This window comes from Cyprinodon tularosa, unplaced genomic scaffold, assembly GCF_016077235.1.
Source record: "Cyprinodon tularosa strain WSP-4 unplaced genomic scaffold, ASM1607723v1 ctg293, whole genome shotgun sequence".
In the NCBI taxonomy this organism is placed as follows: Eukaryota; Metazoa; Chordata; class Actinopteri; order Cyprinodontiformes; family Cyprinodontidae; genus Cyprinodon; species Cyprinodon tularosa.
The window spans coordinates 508,557-528,986 of NW_024039000.1; the positions used below are offsets into that span (position 1 = coordinate 508,557).

General features: G+C 37.1%; 1 protein-coding gene across 1 annotated transcript in view; it reads left to right on the forward strand.

The window, feature by feature from the left end:
* The window catches only part of ush2a (Usher syndrome 2A (autosomal recessive, mild)), a 304,801-nt gene that overhangs the window by 205,976 nt on the left and 78,395 nt on the right, over window positions 1-20,430 (forward strand). Inside the window, exons 63-66 of the mRNA XM_038291100.1 lie at window positions 9,160-9,383; window positions 9,968-10,298; window positions 16,777-16,974; window positions 17,130-17,284. Of these exons, the coding sequence (XP_038147028.1) occupies window positions 9,160-9,383; window positions 9,968-10,298; window positions 16,777-16,974; window positions 17,130-17,284 (908 nt within the window). The remainder of the gene's footprint in view (window positions 1-9,159; window positions 9,384-9,967; window positions 10,299-16,776; window positions 16,975-17,129; window positions 17,285-20,430) is intronic.

Below are 20,430 nucleotides of genomic sequence, written 5' to 3' on the forward strand. Positions count from 1 at the left end.
CAACTCTTCTGCCCTTCAACCCCACTTACCCCATTTCTCACTGTGGGTGCTACCATTAATGCTAACCCCACTTCACTTTTTCCTTAAAGTGAGTAAATCTTAAAATTGAGCATTCCTTTAACTCCTTCTCTTACTCCCTCCCTCTGTCCCAGCCCAGCAGGCCCTATCCAAACGTTCAAGGACAAATCTGAATATCCCTTTTCACCGTTTAAGTGTTAAAAGCCTGGTGGTGCCGGGGTGTTATCTTAACGCGCCTTGCCGTGCCATCATCAGAGCGCGTGATGAAAATGGCTGTGATGATGCTAAAAGAAAAAAGAGGAGGGGGAGAAAAAGTAATAATCAAATATGTTTTTCAAGGGCACAGTGACCATTTGCTGGAGGGAAATTATCCCAGTAGTTAAGCTAGCTCACTGAAAGACTGGCTGCATGTTTAGAGGGGATGTATTTGTGAGTGAGTACAAATGTGCATAGGGTTCTTATTTAAACTTGTATCTAATACTTTTCTCTGTGCTTATCTTTGTCTGGGTGTACCTACGGTTTAGATAGATAGTCACCAGTCCTGTACTTGTTTTTGTCTTTAGGATTTTATCAGTTTCTTAGGGTGTAAATATATGTGTGTATGTTTATCATTGCCAAAAGCTTCTCATCAGTGATGGGCAGCAAATGGCCAACACTAGTGCATTCCAAACAGCAGCGTCTGGCTGCTTTCGAAGATAAAGTGCTCCCTTAACTCAGGAAGACATTTCTCTCTCTGTTAATGTATTTATGATGATGACTTTTCTATTAGGTTTACTTTAATGACTGGGAAGACTAAAAGCACAGGCTGTCAGAGGCTCATAGAGGAATAATGTCCGTCCAAGTTGTAGTTGTATTTATGGTGTTATTAATATTTTTTTAAAGTTATTGAACAGTTTAAAGTTATAATAAACATTTTGCTTTTTATCTGCATTATATCTTTTTCCCCACACATAAAATGTTACTCTAGTGTCTTCAAAAAAATCTGTCCACAGATTAGTATTAAGTCTGCATCAAAAATTTTTTTTCCATTAAAGCAGCACTGAGTAACTCTTGAGCAATGTGTTAACATTATTTGAGGCAAGTGGACAAGTTTGTTGGTATCCCTCGTTTGTTGAAAGAAAAAACCCCAATGGTCACAGAAATAACTTCAATTTCACAACAGGTATGATAAGAATTCTGTGAAAATTAACAAATTAAAATCAAACATTTCTTTTCAACCATGATTCATGCTAAAAAAGGTCAGGACAAAAATATTAGTCCTCCTAGAAAAGAAAAATAATGTGACCAAAGCGACATGTTAAATCAAGGTCTTCCCACTAAATTAATGACAAATCAAAGATGTATATTATGAAAGATAACAAAAGAACCCGGAAAAACGTCTGAAGAACGTTGAACATCACAAATAAGAAACATCAGCGTCAGATCACACTCGTTATTTGAGCCAAATTGCACTTAATGGGAGACCAACAAGGGGGACACCATTGTTGGACACACATCATAAAAAAACATACTTGAACTTTCCAAACTATATATTGACAAACCACAAAGCTTCTGGAAGAATTTCCTTAGGACAGATGTGACAAAAATGAAACTTTTTGAAAATTGATGAATATTGAAAAAGTAGAACACTGACCCGATGTTCTGGGGCTGCTTTGCTTGATTTGGCACAGGGCGAATCTCTGCAGAATACAATGAAATCTAAAGACTATCAAGGGTCTCTAAAGAGAAATGTGCTGCCTAGTGTCAGAAAGCTTGGGCTCCGTCACAAGATATGAGTTATGCAAGAGGAAAATGACCCAAAACACACAGCTATGAGCATGCAAGAATGGCTAAGAGGAAAACATTGATCTATTCTGAAGTGGCCTTCTATGAGCACTGACCTAAATCCCATTGAGCACCTTTGGAAGGGTCTCAAACATGCCACCTGGAAAAAGCAGCCTTCAAACCTGAGACAACTGGGGCAGTCTACTCATGAAGGCAAAATACCTACTGAGAGAACCAGAAGTCTTATTTTACAGTTACAAGAATCATTTGATAGTAGAGATCACCTCAAACATCACCTGGTTGTGCAACAAAATATTAAGGTAAAACATAATTATTGTGCCATTTATTTTTGTAATCATTTTGTTGAAGCAAAGTTGAAAAGCAATGTCTGGATTTAATTTATTAATATTTATTTTTTATTTATTTATTATTACTTCTGTCAAACTGAATTGACATCTGTGATTATTGTAGGTTTCTCTTTCATTAAACGAGGGGAACAGAGAAAATTGTTTACGTGTGTAAAGACAGTAGGAGGACTAAAATCGTGCTCTGAGAGCACACCCTTGCAGACTCCTGGTTTAAACAAAGAGCCACATGAAAAAAGCCAAGCAACTTTCACACTTAGGATTGTCCAGTAGGTTTTAAATGAGGCCTTACAACAACACACATGTTAACATGAAAAATTCTGATTTCTGTGTGAAGACACCTTTAATCGGATTAACTATAACTGAATGGATTAAAAATCACTTTATAAGTTTTCACACAGGCAGTGGTTTATCAGCTTGTTTCACTTTTTTGCCTTTTTAAATTCATGGCCTAATAGATTGAGATGTGCCAAAATAGATTTCCCATTAGTCCTTGAATAGGTTTGGGAGCTATATATAATTATTTACATTCCAAATGCCTCTACATATCTTAGAGATCCATAGTAGAATTCTATGCACATATTTACATGTGCTGCACTACACTGGACTAACTGGTAGAGGTCCTGTAGTCAAAAATATGTAAAAAAAAAAAGTCACAAAGACAATAGGACAACTGGTCTTCTGGGAAAAGCGTGTGCATCTTCTTATTATGCGAATGTAATTGCTGCCTCATCATCCATATGCGTGTCTTCACAGGGGAACAACATAAACAGTGTGAGACAGTCATTCCTATGTGATTTCATCTCTTGACATGACATGTAGTCAGGCCACTGTGGAGTGAATGCAAGTGTAAGAAAAAGACAGGTTTGCCAAGCAGTATACGTGTGTGTTGGAGAGTAAAAAAAATTTTTCTTTAAAGTAGATTTTATCAATGGAGGCAACATTTTTCGGTCTAATTTTCTGTTAAGTTTAGTTTTCAAAGTACAGGTTTGCTGTTTTGCTTAAATAAAATGATGTGATTGTGTATACTAGCTGTGCACTTGGTTCCTCACCCCTTGTAATTTATTCGGGTATTTAAAAGTGTTTGGTTTGTTTAAAGTTGTGGAGGGGCTTTGATCTCCTAGAGAGCTTGGATTTACTAATCCACAACACACATTTTTATCTTTAGTTCATTGGCGGCTCTAAATATTGACTTATCATTAAGTGGAATGACTGAAACCCTAATAATAATTCACATTGTCTAAGCACCTTGTGTTGACGCTGCGCTCCTGATGTTATTAACGAATGTATGCAAATCCTGCATAAATCTGAAGATTAGGACTGAAGCTTTCAGTGATGCAAAAAATAAAACAAGAGGTGTGCATTAAAATGTTGTCAGCAGATAGACATTCACTGGAAAACACGCGGCTTAAAGAGAGGTGGAGAAAAAAGTCTGTGTGTGTGTTAGAGAATGTTAACACAAATGTTCAGGCATGTCAGATAACGCTCACAAAGACAGGGATTGGATTTCTGCTGAATGGGTGATAATGCAATAATAATGACAGCTGCAGTACTGTAAACAAACATCAGACCCCTGTAAAGTTGCAGAGAGACTGAAAAATGTAAATATGAAAATAAATCTAGATAAAACGAAGATTGAGACATGAGAAAAGCATCATTTTTGCCAAGAGGGGAAGATTTGAATGATCAACCAGCGAAAAGTAAAAAATATTCAAGCTGGAAACAATAGAAGAAGCGAGGGCTTTTATCCATTAAGAATGCTGCAAACTTACATTTTTATATAAGAACATAGGTCAAGTCAGTGCCCTATAAAGACAAGTTATATCCCCAGAGATAAAAACTATGTTAAGGTGATGGGACTTGTAGAAAATGTTAAACTTATCTCCATAAAGAGGTGGGCTTTGGCTTAATGCAGTTTAATTTGAAAGCTGTTAGTTGGTTTAAGCTTTTAGTTCAAATGAAATGGAAAAGGAGAGGAAGGAATGATAGCCGGACGAGTAAACCGAAGCTATTTTGGAAAAGTGTTGAGCTGTTTATTTACGTATCATTGAAGCTGAAGTAAGGCGCAGTGGGAATTGGCCACCAAGACCCCGCTACGCAACATCTGCCGCTGCTAAGTGAGTTAGTGGCTGTCAGGCTGCCTTTATGTCACATAATCACGTACACATGCTTTTTCCTCTCAATTGAAGCCTTTGATGGATGTGCTGAGGATATAATGCAATGTAACAGTGCAATAGGAAATATGTACAGTATTATTCTTAACTTTCAGCCTGAATGCTGAGTAATTTTATATGTTTACAACATTTAATGTGCTTGAAGTGTGAATTCTGATTAAAGCGTGAAACAGGTTATCACTTTACAACTAGCTTCAGCCCCATTAAAGGTCCATGATACAGTAGCCTGGGTGCCAGTCAGAACTTAGTCCCGCCCACAAAGTTTGAGGTCGGGGAAGTTCGGTCTGGCTCTGCTCCATAGTAGCGTGAGTATTATCGCCCACTGTCAGGCGATCCAATCAAATTGTCAGGGCGGACTTTATACGATGATGGACAGATGATCAAGAGTAACGTAATCAACCACGTGACCAAAGCGCGCTAGGGTGACAACAATAATGGCTGCCGCTGGAGAGTTTGGGTGAGTAGATTCTGCTATTAGGTCTGTTCTAGAAGATATCGACAGCAAATTAATTTTAAAAGAGGAGCAGAGAAACGCGATCAAGTCTCATCTTCTTATTCTAGGCGTGAAACTGCACGTTTTGATTTTTGTGGAAAACAACTATGCCTCGCTTAACATACGTCACGCACTCCGTTGCTCTTATTGGTTGTAGATCTATCCAATTGAGTGCAGAGGCATTTTTTTTCCTGGTTCGTTCGAAACACGCCCCATAATCACAGCTCTATGGAGCAGTATCAGACTCATATTCTGACTAGAATTGAGTCGGACTACGTCAGGCTAATGATACAGAGCTGTGACTTAGAGTTTAATGCATGCTGTTAAATAAACTATCCAACGCAGCTGGCTATAGATGATGCCACAGTGAAGGATACCATCAGCTAATAGATTTCCTTAATGGCTTTTAATTATTATCAATGTTTTTTTTAAGCAATCACACAAATAAATGTTCTGTTGAAACAGATGTCTCAAATTTACATTAAAGAAGTCTCCTTGTAAGACTTTTTTTAGTCGCTGCAGCACATATTAAGTAAACCCCTTCTATCCTGATTTGTACTTCTAATGCATCATCACAGCAGGAAGGTGCTGACTCAATAACACTGTATATTATAACTTTAATTGAATGCATGAACAAAGCCTGAAAGCAGTGCTGGATTTAAGGATGGCTATCGTAGGCCTGCACCCAGGGTGGCTTCTGGCAGGGCACAGCAGGGAGCAGCTATACAAAAATAACAGCATTAATCATATTTCGTCACTCTTGGGGTCAGGTATTCTTTCTGAGTAATTAAAGATTATGGTGAAAAAACAGGGGGTTCTTTAACTGCTTTGGGTTGTATATCTTATTATTGGAGTTACTTGATCCATTTGTGGTATCACTTTAAATGGAGATTAATGTGTAAAAGAAAGATATTTAGATTAAAACAACCTTTCAAATTCCCCACAACAAAATTTTTGAAGATAAGCAACATCTTGCTGAAAAATCTGGAGGTTCTAAGCTTCCTCATGAAGTTCAATCTGCTCTGTCCCTCTTCAGAAAGAACTTTACAGTTGTTTCTCCAATCTAGTCTGTTTTTCAGTTGAACGCTAAAGTATTTTTACTCCTCCCCATTTTTCCCTGTGATGTTTATAGTTTCTCCCCTTTTTCTCCTGAACTGCACAATAATCTGCCTTAATTTACTCACATTTAGGATTAGATTATTGTTTCCACACCATATAATGCAGATGATGGAATCTGTCCTATACTGGGTGAAGGGTACATACAGTACAGATTCAAAATAAATGGTGAGAAGTCTGCCCTATGTGACGCTCTTGTGCTGCTGAGCAGCTTGTTAGACACTTGATTTGAGTCACTACAATCAAATAATAAAAATATTTGATAATAGTCTTCTCTTCTGGGTGACCATTCAGAGACAGCAGACTTTTGCTTCCATATTCTTGTTGACTTTCTAGCAATGACTCATTCATACCAAGCGTGCATGCAGCAACAGTGGAATAGAAAGTGCTATAGTCGGTATACAAGTCTGTAAAAAAAAACACATGGAAATGGAGATTAAGAATTAAAATCAAAAAATAGAAATAGAGGGTTAGGATAAGAAATGTAAAAGGTAGGGATTTGGTTAGAATAGAAGAGAAAATAATTAAAATACAAGTTAACATCCTTGGAGACTTATTCTACACCCGCAGAAACAAAGAAGGAGAGAGAGAAATAGATGTTTTCTGCTTTGTCTAAATGACAGTGGGTTTGTTGAAACATGTTTATAATGGCATCTTTAACTCAATGGCGATAAGCAAACTGCAGGGGGTCTTGATATGTGCCTACAAAGTAGGAAGAAAAAGCAATTAAAATGGAAGCCTTGGGTCAAAGCAGGGCAGGATGTTTGACTGTAGGCACGAGAAAAGGATGCTGAGCTTGTACCTGAACTGAACCAATTAAAGATTGTGTGTAGTTAATTGGCTCTGTCCAGACTGTCCAAATTTCTTTTGCTTAAATTCTGTGACATTCTTCATTCCTGACCAGACATCTCTGATATTCTCTGCTGTTCTTGCTCTCCAGCTTGTTCCTGCCTCGTCGTTCTCTCCCATTTTAGATTTTAATTGTTTCCATATAATCCACAATAATTCCCTTTCTCCTTTTCTGAAGGCTCTTTTTTATTTTAGCAGTTCCTTCAGATTACTGTACATCCAGGGTTTGCCATTGGGAAAGCATCTCACTGCACTGGTGGGAATGGTGTCTGCACAGAAGTTTATACACTGTAGTCACACATCTTTGATTGCAATAGCCTGATAATCCAATTCATATAAAATGATATGCATATTTAATCGACCTTTTTCCCTGTAAAGATACTTTTTTTAGTGCATCAGATAACAAATCACTGCGCGCCACATGGGGTTCCGAAACATATTAATGATTTATGATCACCTTCATTTTATTTGAAAGTTTGACAGGGGTGTTACTTCATAAAACAAGAGTCTTTGGGCTTTGTTATGGTGATAAAGAAGTTAGAATATAGATACGTATGTGTACTTTTTTAGATGCGGGCTATTGATTTCTGTTACTGGTTATCTAATCATGTTGTTTCATGTAGCCACCATGCCGGTGTGTTATAGTCTGACAAAGTGTATACTTTGTATGGATGCATTCTTTTTTCTCTAACAACACCATATTATGGGAACAGAAATAAATGCTTCAGCGTAAGGATGGTATAAGGGATTCAAATATTAAAAACGTTGAATATTTATTCATCTTTCAAACTATTATGTTTTAACGCAATGCGTCTTACCTTCAATCTCCCACCGCTTCAGCAGTTCTAATATGTCAGCCCTACATACCTCTATTTACTTGAATCTGGAAAGTGTATATCTAGAGTGGTGGGAAAGTACATCCTTTAAATTTGATATTCAGCTGCCGAACATATACAGGCAAATAGAGGAATAGCATGTATTTTAAATGTCACCTTGCTGCTGAAGGTGATGCAGCAGCAGACAGACATCACCTATCACTGTCAGAGATGGCAGGTCTCAGACAAACACACTTCCTTTACACTTTTTTAAACAGCAGAGTCTGAATATTTCTGCTAAACTGTGAATATACTAGAGCAACAGAGATATGTCCTCCTACAAGGAGGGAATAGGACAGGTGGATATCTATAAGAATGATAAGAAAAAAATATTTAGCTCAGCCTAAATACTGTTCATGAGCAGGTCAGAGGAGGAGGAGAGTTTAAGACATAGATGTTTAAGGAAAGCAGAGGATCAACAACATGTTTGCTCATATTGCATGGCTGTTGAGAACCCAAATGCAGAGCTGATGATACAGGGCACATGGATAATTAATATGATGTTAATAATAATAAACAATTTATTTAAAGAAACAAACACTGTTATTGTATGAGAAATACAGGAAATAGAACCATGGTGACAGCAACAGAAGTATCCAGCAATGAAGAAAACTGTCCCACCGTGCCAGTTAACCATGGGTGGTGTATGGTGTGGCCTTTCTCTTATGGTTGAGTGATGTGCAGTGAACAGGGTCATTTGTTAGTGGTCACTAGTCCATCACAGTGCAACAAATAAGACAAACAGCCCTTCTCTAACACATCTAATCTAAGAGAAATTTAGAAAAACCAATGCACCTAACAGTAATGTCTTTGAAATTTCAGAGGAAGCCAGAATACCTATTGAAAGTCATAGATGCACCAAGATAATCTAGGACCTCCTTACAGCAAAGAAGCTGTGCTACTGTGTGGCCCATGAGGAAACCAGGATGCCTAGGTAATGATGTTTAGTTGTATAAAAAAAAAAAGGTGAGAATGGTCAGATCAATGTGGACCAGCAAGTAAAGAATAAAAGAAAAGAAATGAGGGAAAGTGACAAACACAGAATCAACACAGAAGGAGGTGATGCATACAAAACATCTAATGAAGACAACAAAGAATAACAATAAACTGAAAATCCAAACTAAAAAAGAACAAAAAAAGAATAAAAATAAAGAAGCTGAACAAAGGGGATGAACCAAAATAAAAAGACTTAAATGGCAGAAATAGGTAACTCTTAATGTTTCAAACACAAAAGCAAGTTCAAAGACAAAATTAAATGACCATGAATCATGACATGTAAAATATAGCTTTACTATGCTTGTATAAGGCTGACTGTTCTGCATCCTAAAAACAAACCTGAAAGATTAGTTGTCCAGCATTGAGGCAATGATTACTTCACATTTCCTATAGATTTCAGGTGTTTTCTGCCCTCTTTATTCTTGTTTTTTAACTGAAATGCTGTATGACCTGCCATAATAGGATATGATGTGATACAACAACAAAATCAAGCTTATTTTTCTCTTTAGGGTTTATCTGCTGTGGAGAAGAGTATGTCAACTCTTCAACCTCTCTCTGCTGTGTTGACAACGATGGAGCTGCCACGATTCACCCCTCTGGTAATGCCACAGTGACACTGCAGTGCTGTGGGTCAAAGGTCATACATCTGGATGAAGAATGCTGCAATGGGATCGGTTTCGACCCCCAACGGCATGTCTGTGCTGATCAGGCCACAGCTGGACTGCTGATACCGGTATGTTTCAAGTTTTTGGTCAACCCTTTCTCAAAACAGATTCTTTTTTTCTACTATCGCCGTGCGCTCAACTCTTTAAAAAGATTTTGCAACAACGGATGATTTTGTTTAGAACTTGCTTGCTTTGCTGATAGAAACAGTAAGTATTTGCTATTTGACTTTAAGCAAATAACTTATCTCTGCCTCCATCAGTTAAGTGCACATCAACCCAGATAGATCTGGTTTTATCTGTGCCCTGGTCCTTATTGTTACACCAGGAGTCGGAGAATGTGTCATCCAGCATTTATTGCCTGGTGTCATTTGGTTGTTCTGTATTTCTATTCAGTATGAGAGGGTTCATCTCATACACATTCCTTCACAAACAAACACACTCCCCTACCACAAAGACAGCTGAAAGCTCTTGTTAGCTCTAATGATGCCATTAAGGTCCATGTAAAGAAAACACTTCCATAACGACATATAATAGATGTGTATGCCTTTGTAGAAGAGAAAAACCTGATGTTAAATATATATATATTTTACTGATGCTAATACATTTTTCTGACCTCTTGATCTTTCTTGGTTTCTCTCCATCATGTGAGCAGCACCAGTGTTTTCAGGGCGCTGTCTGTCCTGTGGCTGCTGCAGCTATAGCTTATTGTGGCTCCTGCAACCTTGATCCTTCTTTAACTGCCTGCACATGGGTCCTGAATGCACATCCAGACCCCAACACACCATCCATGACACAAGTGTCATTCATCAGCCCCACGCTGGAAACCCTCCCTACGCTGCCAGCACATGCAAACAGAAGTAAAGCCATAACATCTGACGGAAAGAATCACACGAATACTGAGCACCCAGAGGCAGGCGGAAATCTGTGCCCTTCACATGAGGAGGTGGTCTACAGCGGTGACGCCAGTGCTCACACATTTACAGGTAAATAAATAGAACTTTGTGTTATTCTTTGTTGAATAACAAACAAATAAACGTAAAGAAACACTAACTTTTGAAAGCCAGGAGATGCTTTACCTGTAGAGTCCAGATTTAGTCCCTCTGAAGACCACTATGACACCACATTATCAAAAAATCTCCCTCTTTCAGAATCTAATAGCAAATGACTGATTGAGAAGTCATGGAGTTACTTTTAATTTGAAAGCAACACTCTACATCAGAGATCCAAATTATCCAATGAGCCACATCTCTTTTGTTGCCTAACAACAACTTTTAGCTTAGTTAGCTCTCTGTTTAAGAGGAGCTCATTGGTGCTCTGGGACACATGACTCATTCAGTGACGGATCCAACCCTCTGAATTTACTAAATGTATATTGACCTTGAAATCCTTTAGAATATGTAAAATTAAGCTAATACTTGGGTTGAAAGTTACAGTGTTGCTTTTAACTCATACTTAAAAAAGGTAAAGCATTTCTCCAGTTTTAGGTCCTCCTCAGTTTCAATCAGGTTTTTATTATATCATATTACCATCCAATCTGACCAGTGTTCCTGGAAATGCCAAAGAGAGCATCTCCACTGCATATCCTCAGCATCTTTCGTCATGTAGATAGTTTTCTTAATTAACATGTTACTTCATTTTTTGTTTTTTTGGAAGTTTTAGTCTCATCATAGCAAAATACCCTCTAACACCGAAGTACAAGGCTACTTTCTTGTCTCCTAAAGAACCTTCCCTTCTTATCAAAAAGTCTTCTTCAGTCCAGTTATAGAAGCGGCAGCACGCTCCTTCTACATACATGTCTGCAGTCGCTTTCAAAATATATCTTTCTGTTTAGGAAAGATGCAACAGGAGCAGAGATGAAGGCCTCAAAAATATTAAAAAATTTGGATTTCAAAAAGCAGAACTACTGAAGATTAACTGAAAACAAATGAAAATATGTTAGAACCTAAACATAAAGCAAGACTAACTATCTATTTTGATAAGCTGTGAATCAGTTAATGGAATAAAGATAGAAGAGAACAAAGGTTTTGTGCCAATTACTGTTTATAAATTGTAATATCTTATATGTAAGTCAATTAAGTTATTAAGCTTTGGAGAATTCGTATTTATCAACACTATAATGAATACATTGATCACATGAAACTAAGAGCTTGCTCTCAGCACTAGCAAAATGAAGAAGGCAGAATATTTCCTCTCTAAACATAATATCAGAGGTACTATGGGATATGATCCAAGTATATTCTTGCTTTAATATAGTAGAGTTCAAGCCCACAACTAAATCCAACTGAAGAAAACTACTTCTGACTGAACATTAGAAATGATTCCAGTATGTTGATCTTGATACACCCCAAAACATGTTCAGCTAACTGCAGAGCAAGGTGGTACAAAAAAATATTTGTTCAGGGTGAACACAGAAGTACAAGACACATTTCAGATTTTTATTTGCAAAAAAGTAAAGGTAATGCAGAATAAATGTAAAAAAGAGCAGAACTCAGATGTATTCTAAGGCTTTAGAAGTCAATGGTTGAGTTTGTTCGCTGCTAAAACAAGTGGATTTCCACAGAGAGCAGCAGCCCCATATATAATGGTTTCATGCACATGCTATTATACTCTTAAAACAGCTGTTGCAGTGCGAGGTAATCGGCAGCTCATCGTCTCTGTGTGTAGTTAAAGCAAGATGGGCATTTAGATGCTGTTTCGAAATTATCCACTGTTTATTAGCCCAAAGGGAATAAGTTCATGTGTCTGCGGTTTATTACATCTGGACCATGCATATATTCTTCAGTTTGTTGTCCAATGCTGTTTTCTAAGAATTAAAAGTGGTCATCATTATTTATTCAGTTTTTTTTATGTAATTGTTTAACATTTTGTGTGTTTCGTAATTCAGTTGGTTACCATTTCAGTGTCTACGTATGGGCTATGATTACTTGGTGTGTGTGGCATGTGGCGGTTAGGATAAGACTTTCAGTGAAGTGCTGTGACACCATCTGGGCAAAGGCACATAAAGCTGTCGCCACCCACCATACACCAGATGTTTCTCATGCACACACACACAGTCATGGACACTTACACACAGAGTATCATGATATACAAAGATCAAACCCCGACAGCTTTATATTTACAGTATGAGTCATAAAAATTTCCTTTTTTGTCAACACACCACCTATATTCATAAAAGTTCATAATCAAAAAAGTAGGTTGATTTTTCTTTTAACAAACATGTTTAATGATTTATTTGCATCTGCGTTCTTTGTGCTTTGCTACTTACGGTAAGTTATGACTGCGGTAAAGACAAGAGCCCCAAACTGGCAATTTAAACCGAGCCAGTTACAGCAGCAGTCCCTTTACACTCCTAAAGGCAATGCCCATGTTGGTGTGCAAGTGCATTTGTATGTATATATGGTCCTGTAGCGTAACACCTCATCACCAGAAGGGTTGTAACAATCCAAGCATCAGGGGACTGCCGCCATATCCTCATGTTTACAGCTTCTCAACAGTGGAATACTTGTATGATATCTTTTAGTTTGCATTATGATAGTAAAGAGTTTGAAAAAAAAATAACAGATTTTTTTGGCAAATACATTTCCTTTGTGTTCGATTAAAGGTTCATATTCAATAATAAAAGGAAGAGGTTAAAAATGATTTGAAGTTTTCTACTGCCCTTTCTGCATATGCTCTTCTAGCGGGGAATAATCGGTTTGTTATTTTGCTGCAGTGTGGCACAATAATGAGGGAGTGACAATTAGATAGAGCTTTTCTGACAGCTTTATATTTATGCTACTCTGTTGTATTTTGAAAAATGTAATATAAATTATGTAAATATTTTCAACATGCCAAGACGTATATACAGGTGCTGGTCATAAAATTAGAATATCATGAAAAAGTAGATTGATTTCAGTAATTCCATTTAAAAAGTGAAACTTGTATATTATATTCATACATTACATACAAACTCATATATTTCAGATGTTTATTTGGTTTAATTTTGATGATTACAAATGACAACAAATGAAAATCTCAAATTCATCATATCAGAAAATTAGAATATTGTGAAAAGGTTCAAAATTGATGGCCCCTGGTGCCACACTCTAATCAGCTAATTAACTCAAACCACCTGCAAAAGCCTTTAAATGGTCTTTCAGTCTAGTTCTATAGGCTACACAATCATGGGGAAGACTGCTGACTTGACAGTTGTCCAAAAGACGACCATCGACACCTTGCACAAGGAGGGCAAGACACAAAAGGTCATCGCTAAAGAGGCTGGCTGTTCACAGAGCTCAGTGTCCAAGCACATTAATAGAGAGGCGAAGGGAAGGAAAAGATGTGGTCGAAAAAAGTGTACAAGCAAGAGAGATAACCGCACCCTGGAGAGGATTGTGAAACAAAACCCATTCAAAAATGTGGGGGAGATTCACAAAGAGTGGACTGCAGCTGGAGTGAGTGCTTCAAGAACCACCACACACAGACGTATGAAAGACATGGGTTTCTGCTGTCGCATTCCTTGTGTCAAGCCACTCTTGAACCACAGACAGCGTCAGAAGCGTCTTGCCTGGGCTAAAGAGAAACAGGACTGGACTGCTGGTGAGTGGTCCAAAGTCATGTTCTCTGATGAAAGTAAATTTTGCATTTCCTTTGGAAATCAAGGTCCCAGAGTCTGGAGGAAAAGAAGAGAGGCACTTTATCCACGTTGCTTGAAGTCCAGTGTAAAGTTTCCACAGTCAGTGATGGTTTGGGGTGCCATGTCATCTGCTGGTGTTGGTCCATTGTGTTTTCTGAGGTCCAGGGTCAACGCAGCCACATACCAGGAAGTTTTAGAGCACTTCATGCTTCCTGCAGCTGACCAACTTTTTGGAGATGCAGATTTCATTTTCCAACAGGACTTGGCACCTGCACACAGTGCCAAAGCTACCAGTACCTGGTTGAAGGACCATGGTATCCCTGTTCTTAATTGGCCAGCAAACTCTCCTGACCTTAACCCCATAGAAAATCTATGGGGTATTGTGAAGAAGAAGATGCAATACACCAGACCCAACAATTCAGAAGAGCTAAAAGCCACTATTAGAGCAACCTGGGCTATCATAACACCTGAGCAGTGCCACAGACTGATCGACTCCATGCCACGCCGCATTGCTGCAGTAATACAGGCCAAAGGAGGCCCAACTAAATACTGAGTGCTGTACATGCTCATACTTTTCATGTTCATACTTTTCAGTTGGCCAACATTTCTATAAATCCTTTGTTTTTATTGGTCTTCAGTAATATTCTAATTTTCTGATATGATGAATTTGAGATTTTCATTTGTTGTCATTTGTAATCATCAAAATTAAACAAAATAAACATCTGAAATATATGAGTTTGTATGTAATGTATGAATATAATATACAAGTTTCACTTTTTAAATGGAATTACTGAAATCAATCTACTTTTTCATGATATTCTAATTTTATGACCAGCACCTGTAGTAACTCATTATATTTACTTTCTTACAGTGCTGATATTTTGTTTGAATTGAGATTTTTTATTTAATTTCATTACATTCAGGACATAACAGTTGTACTTTTCTATATTGGTTTTAAAAAAGGACAAATTTTTTTCAATGTGTTATTTTTAAATTATTTACAATAACAGGATTTTTTTTTTTTTTGAATTATGGCGATTAAGCTCAACAGAAATTTTCATCCGTTTAACTTTTTTAGAGGGATGGTAAAATCCTTTATACCACTAAATTTCATTCAAAATATTGTCGTTAATGCTGATAATCACAAGTTGTAAACCATATTGCATTATTGATGATAAAATGTGTTGAGTTTTTTTGTTTTGCTTGTTATTTTGACATAATGTACCTGATTTCAATTTGGGGTTTTTTAGACGGAGCGCATTCATTTTTTAGTATTCTTACAGAAAGCCCTTTTAGTTAGGCAGACAGCACAGATATGGATGCATGCATACTACTCCATGACTTTTGTGAGCAGTATTGTTAGAACGCTTTCTTAAGGCTAAACTAGGTTTTCAACTAATTTTACCTCCTCTGTTTTTACCTAAGTCAAGGGAACAGATCAACAGGAAAAAAACTGTCATACTTCTTTTTATGTACAGAAATATTTTACACTTTTACTTTCCAATAACTGTCAATTTGTGAGATGATTAATCTTTTTGAAGCATTCGTACCTGTAGGTACAGCACTGATCCAATGATTGATTCAGAGACAAGTGAACCATTCTATTCATGGCTGTTCACACATTATATCAGAATTCAGCTGGAATTATCTACTTTAAAAAAATTTATAAAAACTATTTACTGAAGCATTATTAATAAAGTATTTTTTAATTGAATTGAATGTTTTTTTAAATAAGCATGGCACTGTATGATGCAGTCAGTTGCTGACAGCACCATCAGCAGGTCAGTTGATGTCCGTGTTAAGCTGCTAGTGAGTTCCGTTATCTGCAGTTGATTCGTTTTTGCACATTTACACGGTTCAGATTTAATTAAACTGAATTACCACAATTATTTCAACTCTAGTAAACCTGGCTGTGAAGTCTCAGACTTGGTATCAGAGGAGTAATAAAACATGTTATTTGTGACCTTAGAGAATAAAGTTTCACAACAATAAAATAGCTTTCCTATCAAAAATCCAACTCATTATAATAAAAAAAAAACTTTTCACCAGATAATACTATAAACAAATAAAACAATAAACTTCTGCATACAAAAGTCTACATTTAGTTTACTGTAAACTGACATGTTTTAAACATGTAAAAATATACAAAAATGTACTGTTCATTGTTTTTGTTAATATGCAAGTGAATTAGATGGAGGGTGCATTAGTTCTGAAAACCCACTGTTTAGATTTTTTTTGTTCAAATGTATTAAATCTTGGAGGACCTTGAGTTTTAAGTAAAATTTCTGACAAGCATACTGCTGTGTTGATAGCTGAAAAAAGGTTACCTAAGGCAAAGTAGGTGCAGATTTGTCTAATCTGCTGAGCTTGGTGACTGTAATGAGTTATGCATTTATGTATTTAGTTTCCTTTAGAAATTCAATCTGGTGCAGAAATAAGGCCTATGGCGGATGGAGGACAGCAGCAAAATATGGAGAAGATTGCATTTTGATATGAATTTTCTCCAAATTGAAATTTCAGTGATTGATAGATTTATATGTTTTATAGAATGGTGGATGGCTACTTACAAAAGAGGATCTCATAATTTCAATTAGTAGTAAATGTCCCAGGACAGATTGAAAGCCAAACTAATGCATATTAAGTGATCTAATGCGCCTTCTGAAAGTGATGAGTCAACTTCAATCCCATTTGATTGTATTCAAAATACCATTCTTGCTGGTTAAAATCATAAATGAAGTTAGCACCAGGTCTAAGTAGTTCTATCGAGGTGTAACAACAAACAGTATTTTTTATGGAAAAAATTTATTTGCAGTAATGCAATCAGACTCATCCTTTTTTTGATTTAGACACTGATCTGGAGCCCTTTACAACTTATGCGTATCGAGTGATGGGCTGGAACAGCTTTGGCCCAGGTTCCAGTGATGTTACCACAGTGACAACCAGTGAAGACAAGCCATGGGGAGTGGCCCCACCCCGCTGGAGTTGCCTAAGTGAACGAGATGATATCATCCAACTGCAATGGGAAGCTCCTGCAAGGCCTAATGGTTTGTTTTCCCATTTACATGATTTCCAGATTTTTGTTCTTAAAAAAGTTTGTGAACGTCTGTGAAAAAGCTTTTTCAATAGTTGCTGCAGAGTTTATTTATATCTATATGTGGGTGCACTCTAATCATGAAACTACTATTTTTTCTTTTATGAGGCATTATAACCCATTATGTTGTGCTGCGAGATGGACAAGAACGTTACCGTGGAGATGAGAATACTTTCACTGATGTGGGAGGGATCAGGCCGTATCAGGAGTTCTTCTACCAGTTGAGGGCCTGTAACCATGCTGGCTGTACTGAGAGCACAAAGGTAAGATAGAAATTATTTATCAAATCTCTAAAAACAGTGATTTCATATTTTAATTAATACAATGAATTAAAGTAAAATATTACAAAAAAATAATGTGCAGGAAAGATATGGATTCAAAAAACCAGCCTCTCATGCACCTGTTCATTGCTGGCCAATAATAAACAACATCTTGCTTCTCTTTTTTGGACTAGTGGCTGTCATAAAAGTATCCATAGCACAAAATCTTTGGTAATAATATGAAATTATGTGTTAATTTTTTAGTATTCGATTGAAATAAGGTTTTGGTATTAAATGTTGTAATAAACTGACAACTTTGGATAATGAGAATTGATTAAAACAATGCATGACATGCTTTTATTCCCTTAAAGGTTTAAATAAAAAAGAAATGTCAAAAGTAGGAAGTTTGCAGTAATAAGCAGTAATAAGCATCACCAGTATATCTTTGATGTTTTTAGTGCAGAAACCGTTACTGCTACACCAGAACCTAAAAAGCAGCAAAAAAGATGTTTTCCATCTAAGTCTGAGGTGTTCATCTGCAGAAACATATTACTTAGCCTTATATTTGATCTTCCACTCTAAGCAGGGCTCAGAATTTGCTGAGCCTTGCAGATGTTTGCGATAGTGGACATAATACATCCAGAAATAACTCCCTTTTGCTATCTATCCAGTTTTAGCTGAACCTACTTCAACACAACAATTAATTTCATTGGCTGGGCATTGATGAAACCTGTCTTACAATCCTGGTGAATTTGTTCATGAAAAAGGAGGAATCATACATATAATTAAATTGTGCAGATGGTAAAACATTTTATTTTGACTTCAAGCAAATGATTTATTAATATTGGATAAATTATTGTACAACATTAACAAACTATGTACCCTGGGCACAGATGAATTATAGACATTGTCAATAGGGGAATCTTATTGTTTAATAAGCAGAGAAGTGGATCACCACAACTTGGTGGACATTTTGTAGTTTTGAACAATTAATGACACCAAAATAAAAGTATAGGGATATTTTTATTATTCTAAATCACCATTTATCATTATTGTGATGCATAGCATTGCTTTAGAAAGGTGATTACATCAAAAAGTAAATTACACTGTATCGGGTTATGACTGTTGATTCCGGAAGCCAACATTCCAGTTTTTTATAATTTCAGTAATTTAATTGGGTTTTTTGTTGTTGTTGTTTTTCTAGTGTTTGTTTGTGTTGATCTGGTTTTGCTTTGTTTTGGCGGACACTAAGTTCCAGAAACAAGTTACCCATTAGAAAGTTTTTTTGATTTTCCTTGTAATTACAGAAATATCCCTTTCTATAAGATTTTTTTATTTATCTTGTGTTTTATGAAAATCGGAGATTTAAAAAAATTGCTACGTTCACACCGGACGTGCTTTGGGCAGCAAAAAAAGGGCCTGCTGTTTCATTTTTGATGCTGGTCCACATTAAGATCTGACGTGACTCTAAATGATCTTTGAGGTTCCTGAAGCATGTCCAGCAAACTTTGTACAGATGCGTCTGATGCAGTGTTGTGCCTGAACGCGTTCATTGAACGAAAGTTCATGAACTCGTTCATATTTTGGGCGAACGTGAACTGAACGTACTGCATTACTGCCTGATGAACGTTATTACGAACTCGTTCATTCTGGTGTCTGTGAACGGCACGCTCTCTCAGTTCAACTCCGTTCAATAGGTTGCCAGATTTCTTTAGAGCCCTCCAGGCGAAACCCCGGCTAAATCAAACCGTAAACAGGCCTTAATATGTAGCGGGAAAAACACCCAATCTGGCAACACCAGCTACCAGTGTCGTAGCCTACAGCCGCGTGCGTCATCAAAACAAAATGCAGCGTGGAAGCCACAGCAGCGTGGAGGCGACAAAGCAGCAGTATGATCACTTAAAACAGTTTTATGACCAGGTGGTCGGTGAGGATGATGGCAACAACTTTGCCCGCCGGCTTTCAGTAAAAAAATTCGCACTTCAGTAACCTTAAATTCCTACCTCAGCCTGGTCCCTCAGTTTGTGTTAGTAAAATCTTCTTGAGCGGAGGTCTTCAACAGGGGATCCGCGACCCCTAGGGGGTCTACAGAGGTACTGCATGAGGGTCTGCATGGTTAGTTGATATTTTTATATTCCCCCCCTGCAATTTTTTCCCCGACTAATTGAAATGTCTTTAAATACTCATTAACATGAAATCAACACACTGTAGTAAACAGATAAATGGAGGCAGAAAATGTCTTTCAGTCATCAATGCAAACATTCAGCGACACACAGGAGCTCTTTCAAGCTGGGCACCGTTTCATTCACAACACCTGTCCAATCAACCAGGAATCAGAATTAGAAAAACTGTAATAATCCCAGGTAGAAATTAATTGCTTTACATTACTCCATCTGTAATAGAGTGACTATAGGACACAATTTCATACAATATATATAGTTAGGGGGTCCCCGCTCCATCTCGCCATCAGTTTGGGCGTCCTTGGTCTGGAAAACATAGAAGACCCCTGTTCTTGAGGGTTTTACTATCCATGTAACTTGTTTGTTAAACCTGCCTGGTATAATTTTCCATGATTCCAGTATTCCTTTTTAGTATGTATTGAAATGGAATTTCAAATGGAAAAAATAATAAAAAAAAAAAAAACATTTGCACCTTAAAGACTACTTTCCTATTTTTCTTTTAACAATTCCTCATAAAAAAGACCATTCAAGCAGCACATTTTTCCTGATATTTTTTAAGAATATAATGTAGGGGTGAAAGCTGCAGCTGCTACTAGTGTGAAGTGAATGGACAGCAACAAAGCGTTAAAGCAACAATGGGGAAATGCTGTCCCCTCAATGCTAATGTAAACCCTGGTTGGATAAGGATTCAAAACTGGATATGAAGATGAAATCTGACGCACAGTTTCAGTGTTACAACTGATAAAATAATTGCTGTCTGTGGTTCTACAGTAGGCTATGGTGTAATTGAGCAATATATGAAAAAAAGGAACTATGAACTAGTTCGTTTTTTGGAACTGTGAACCTAGTTAAAAATTTTGAACTATGAACTGAACTAGTTCATTTTAAAATGTGTGAACTGAACTTTGAACTAGTTCACGTAGAAAGAGAACTTTCCCAACACTGGTCTGATGGTTCTGCTGCTCCTGT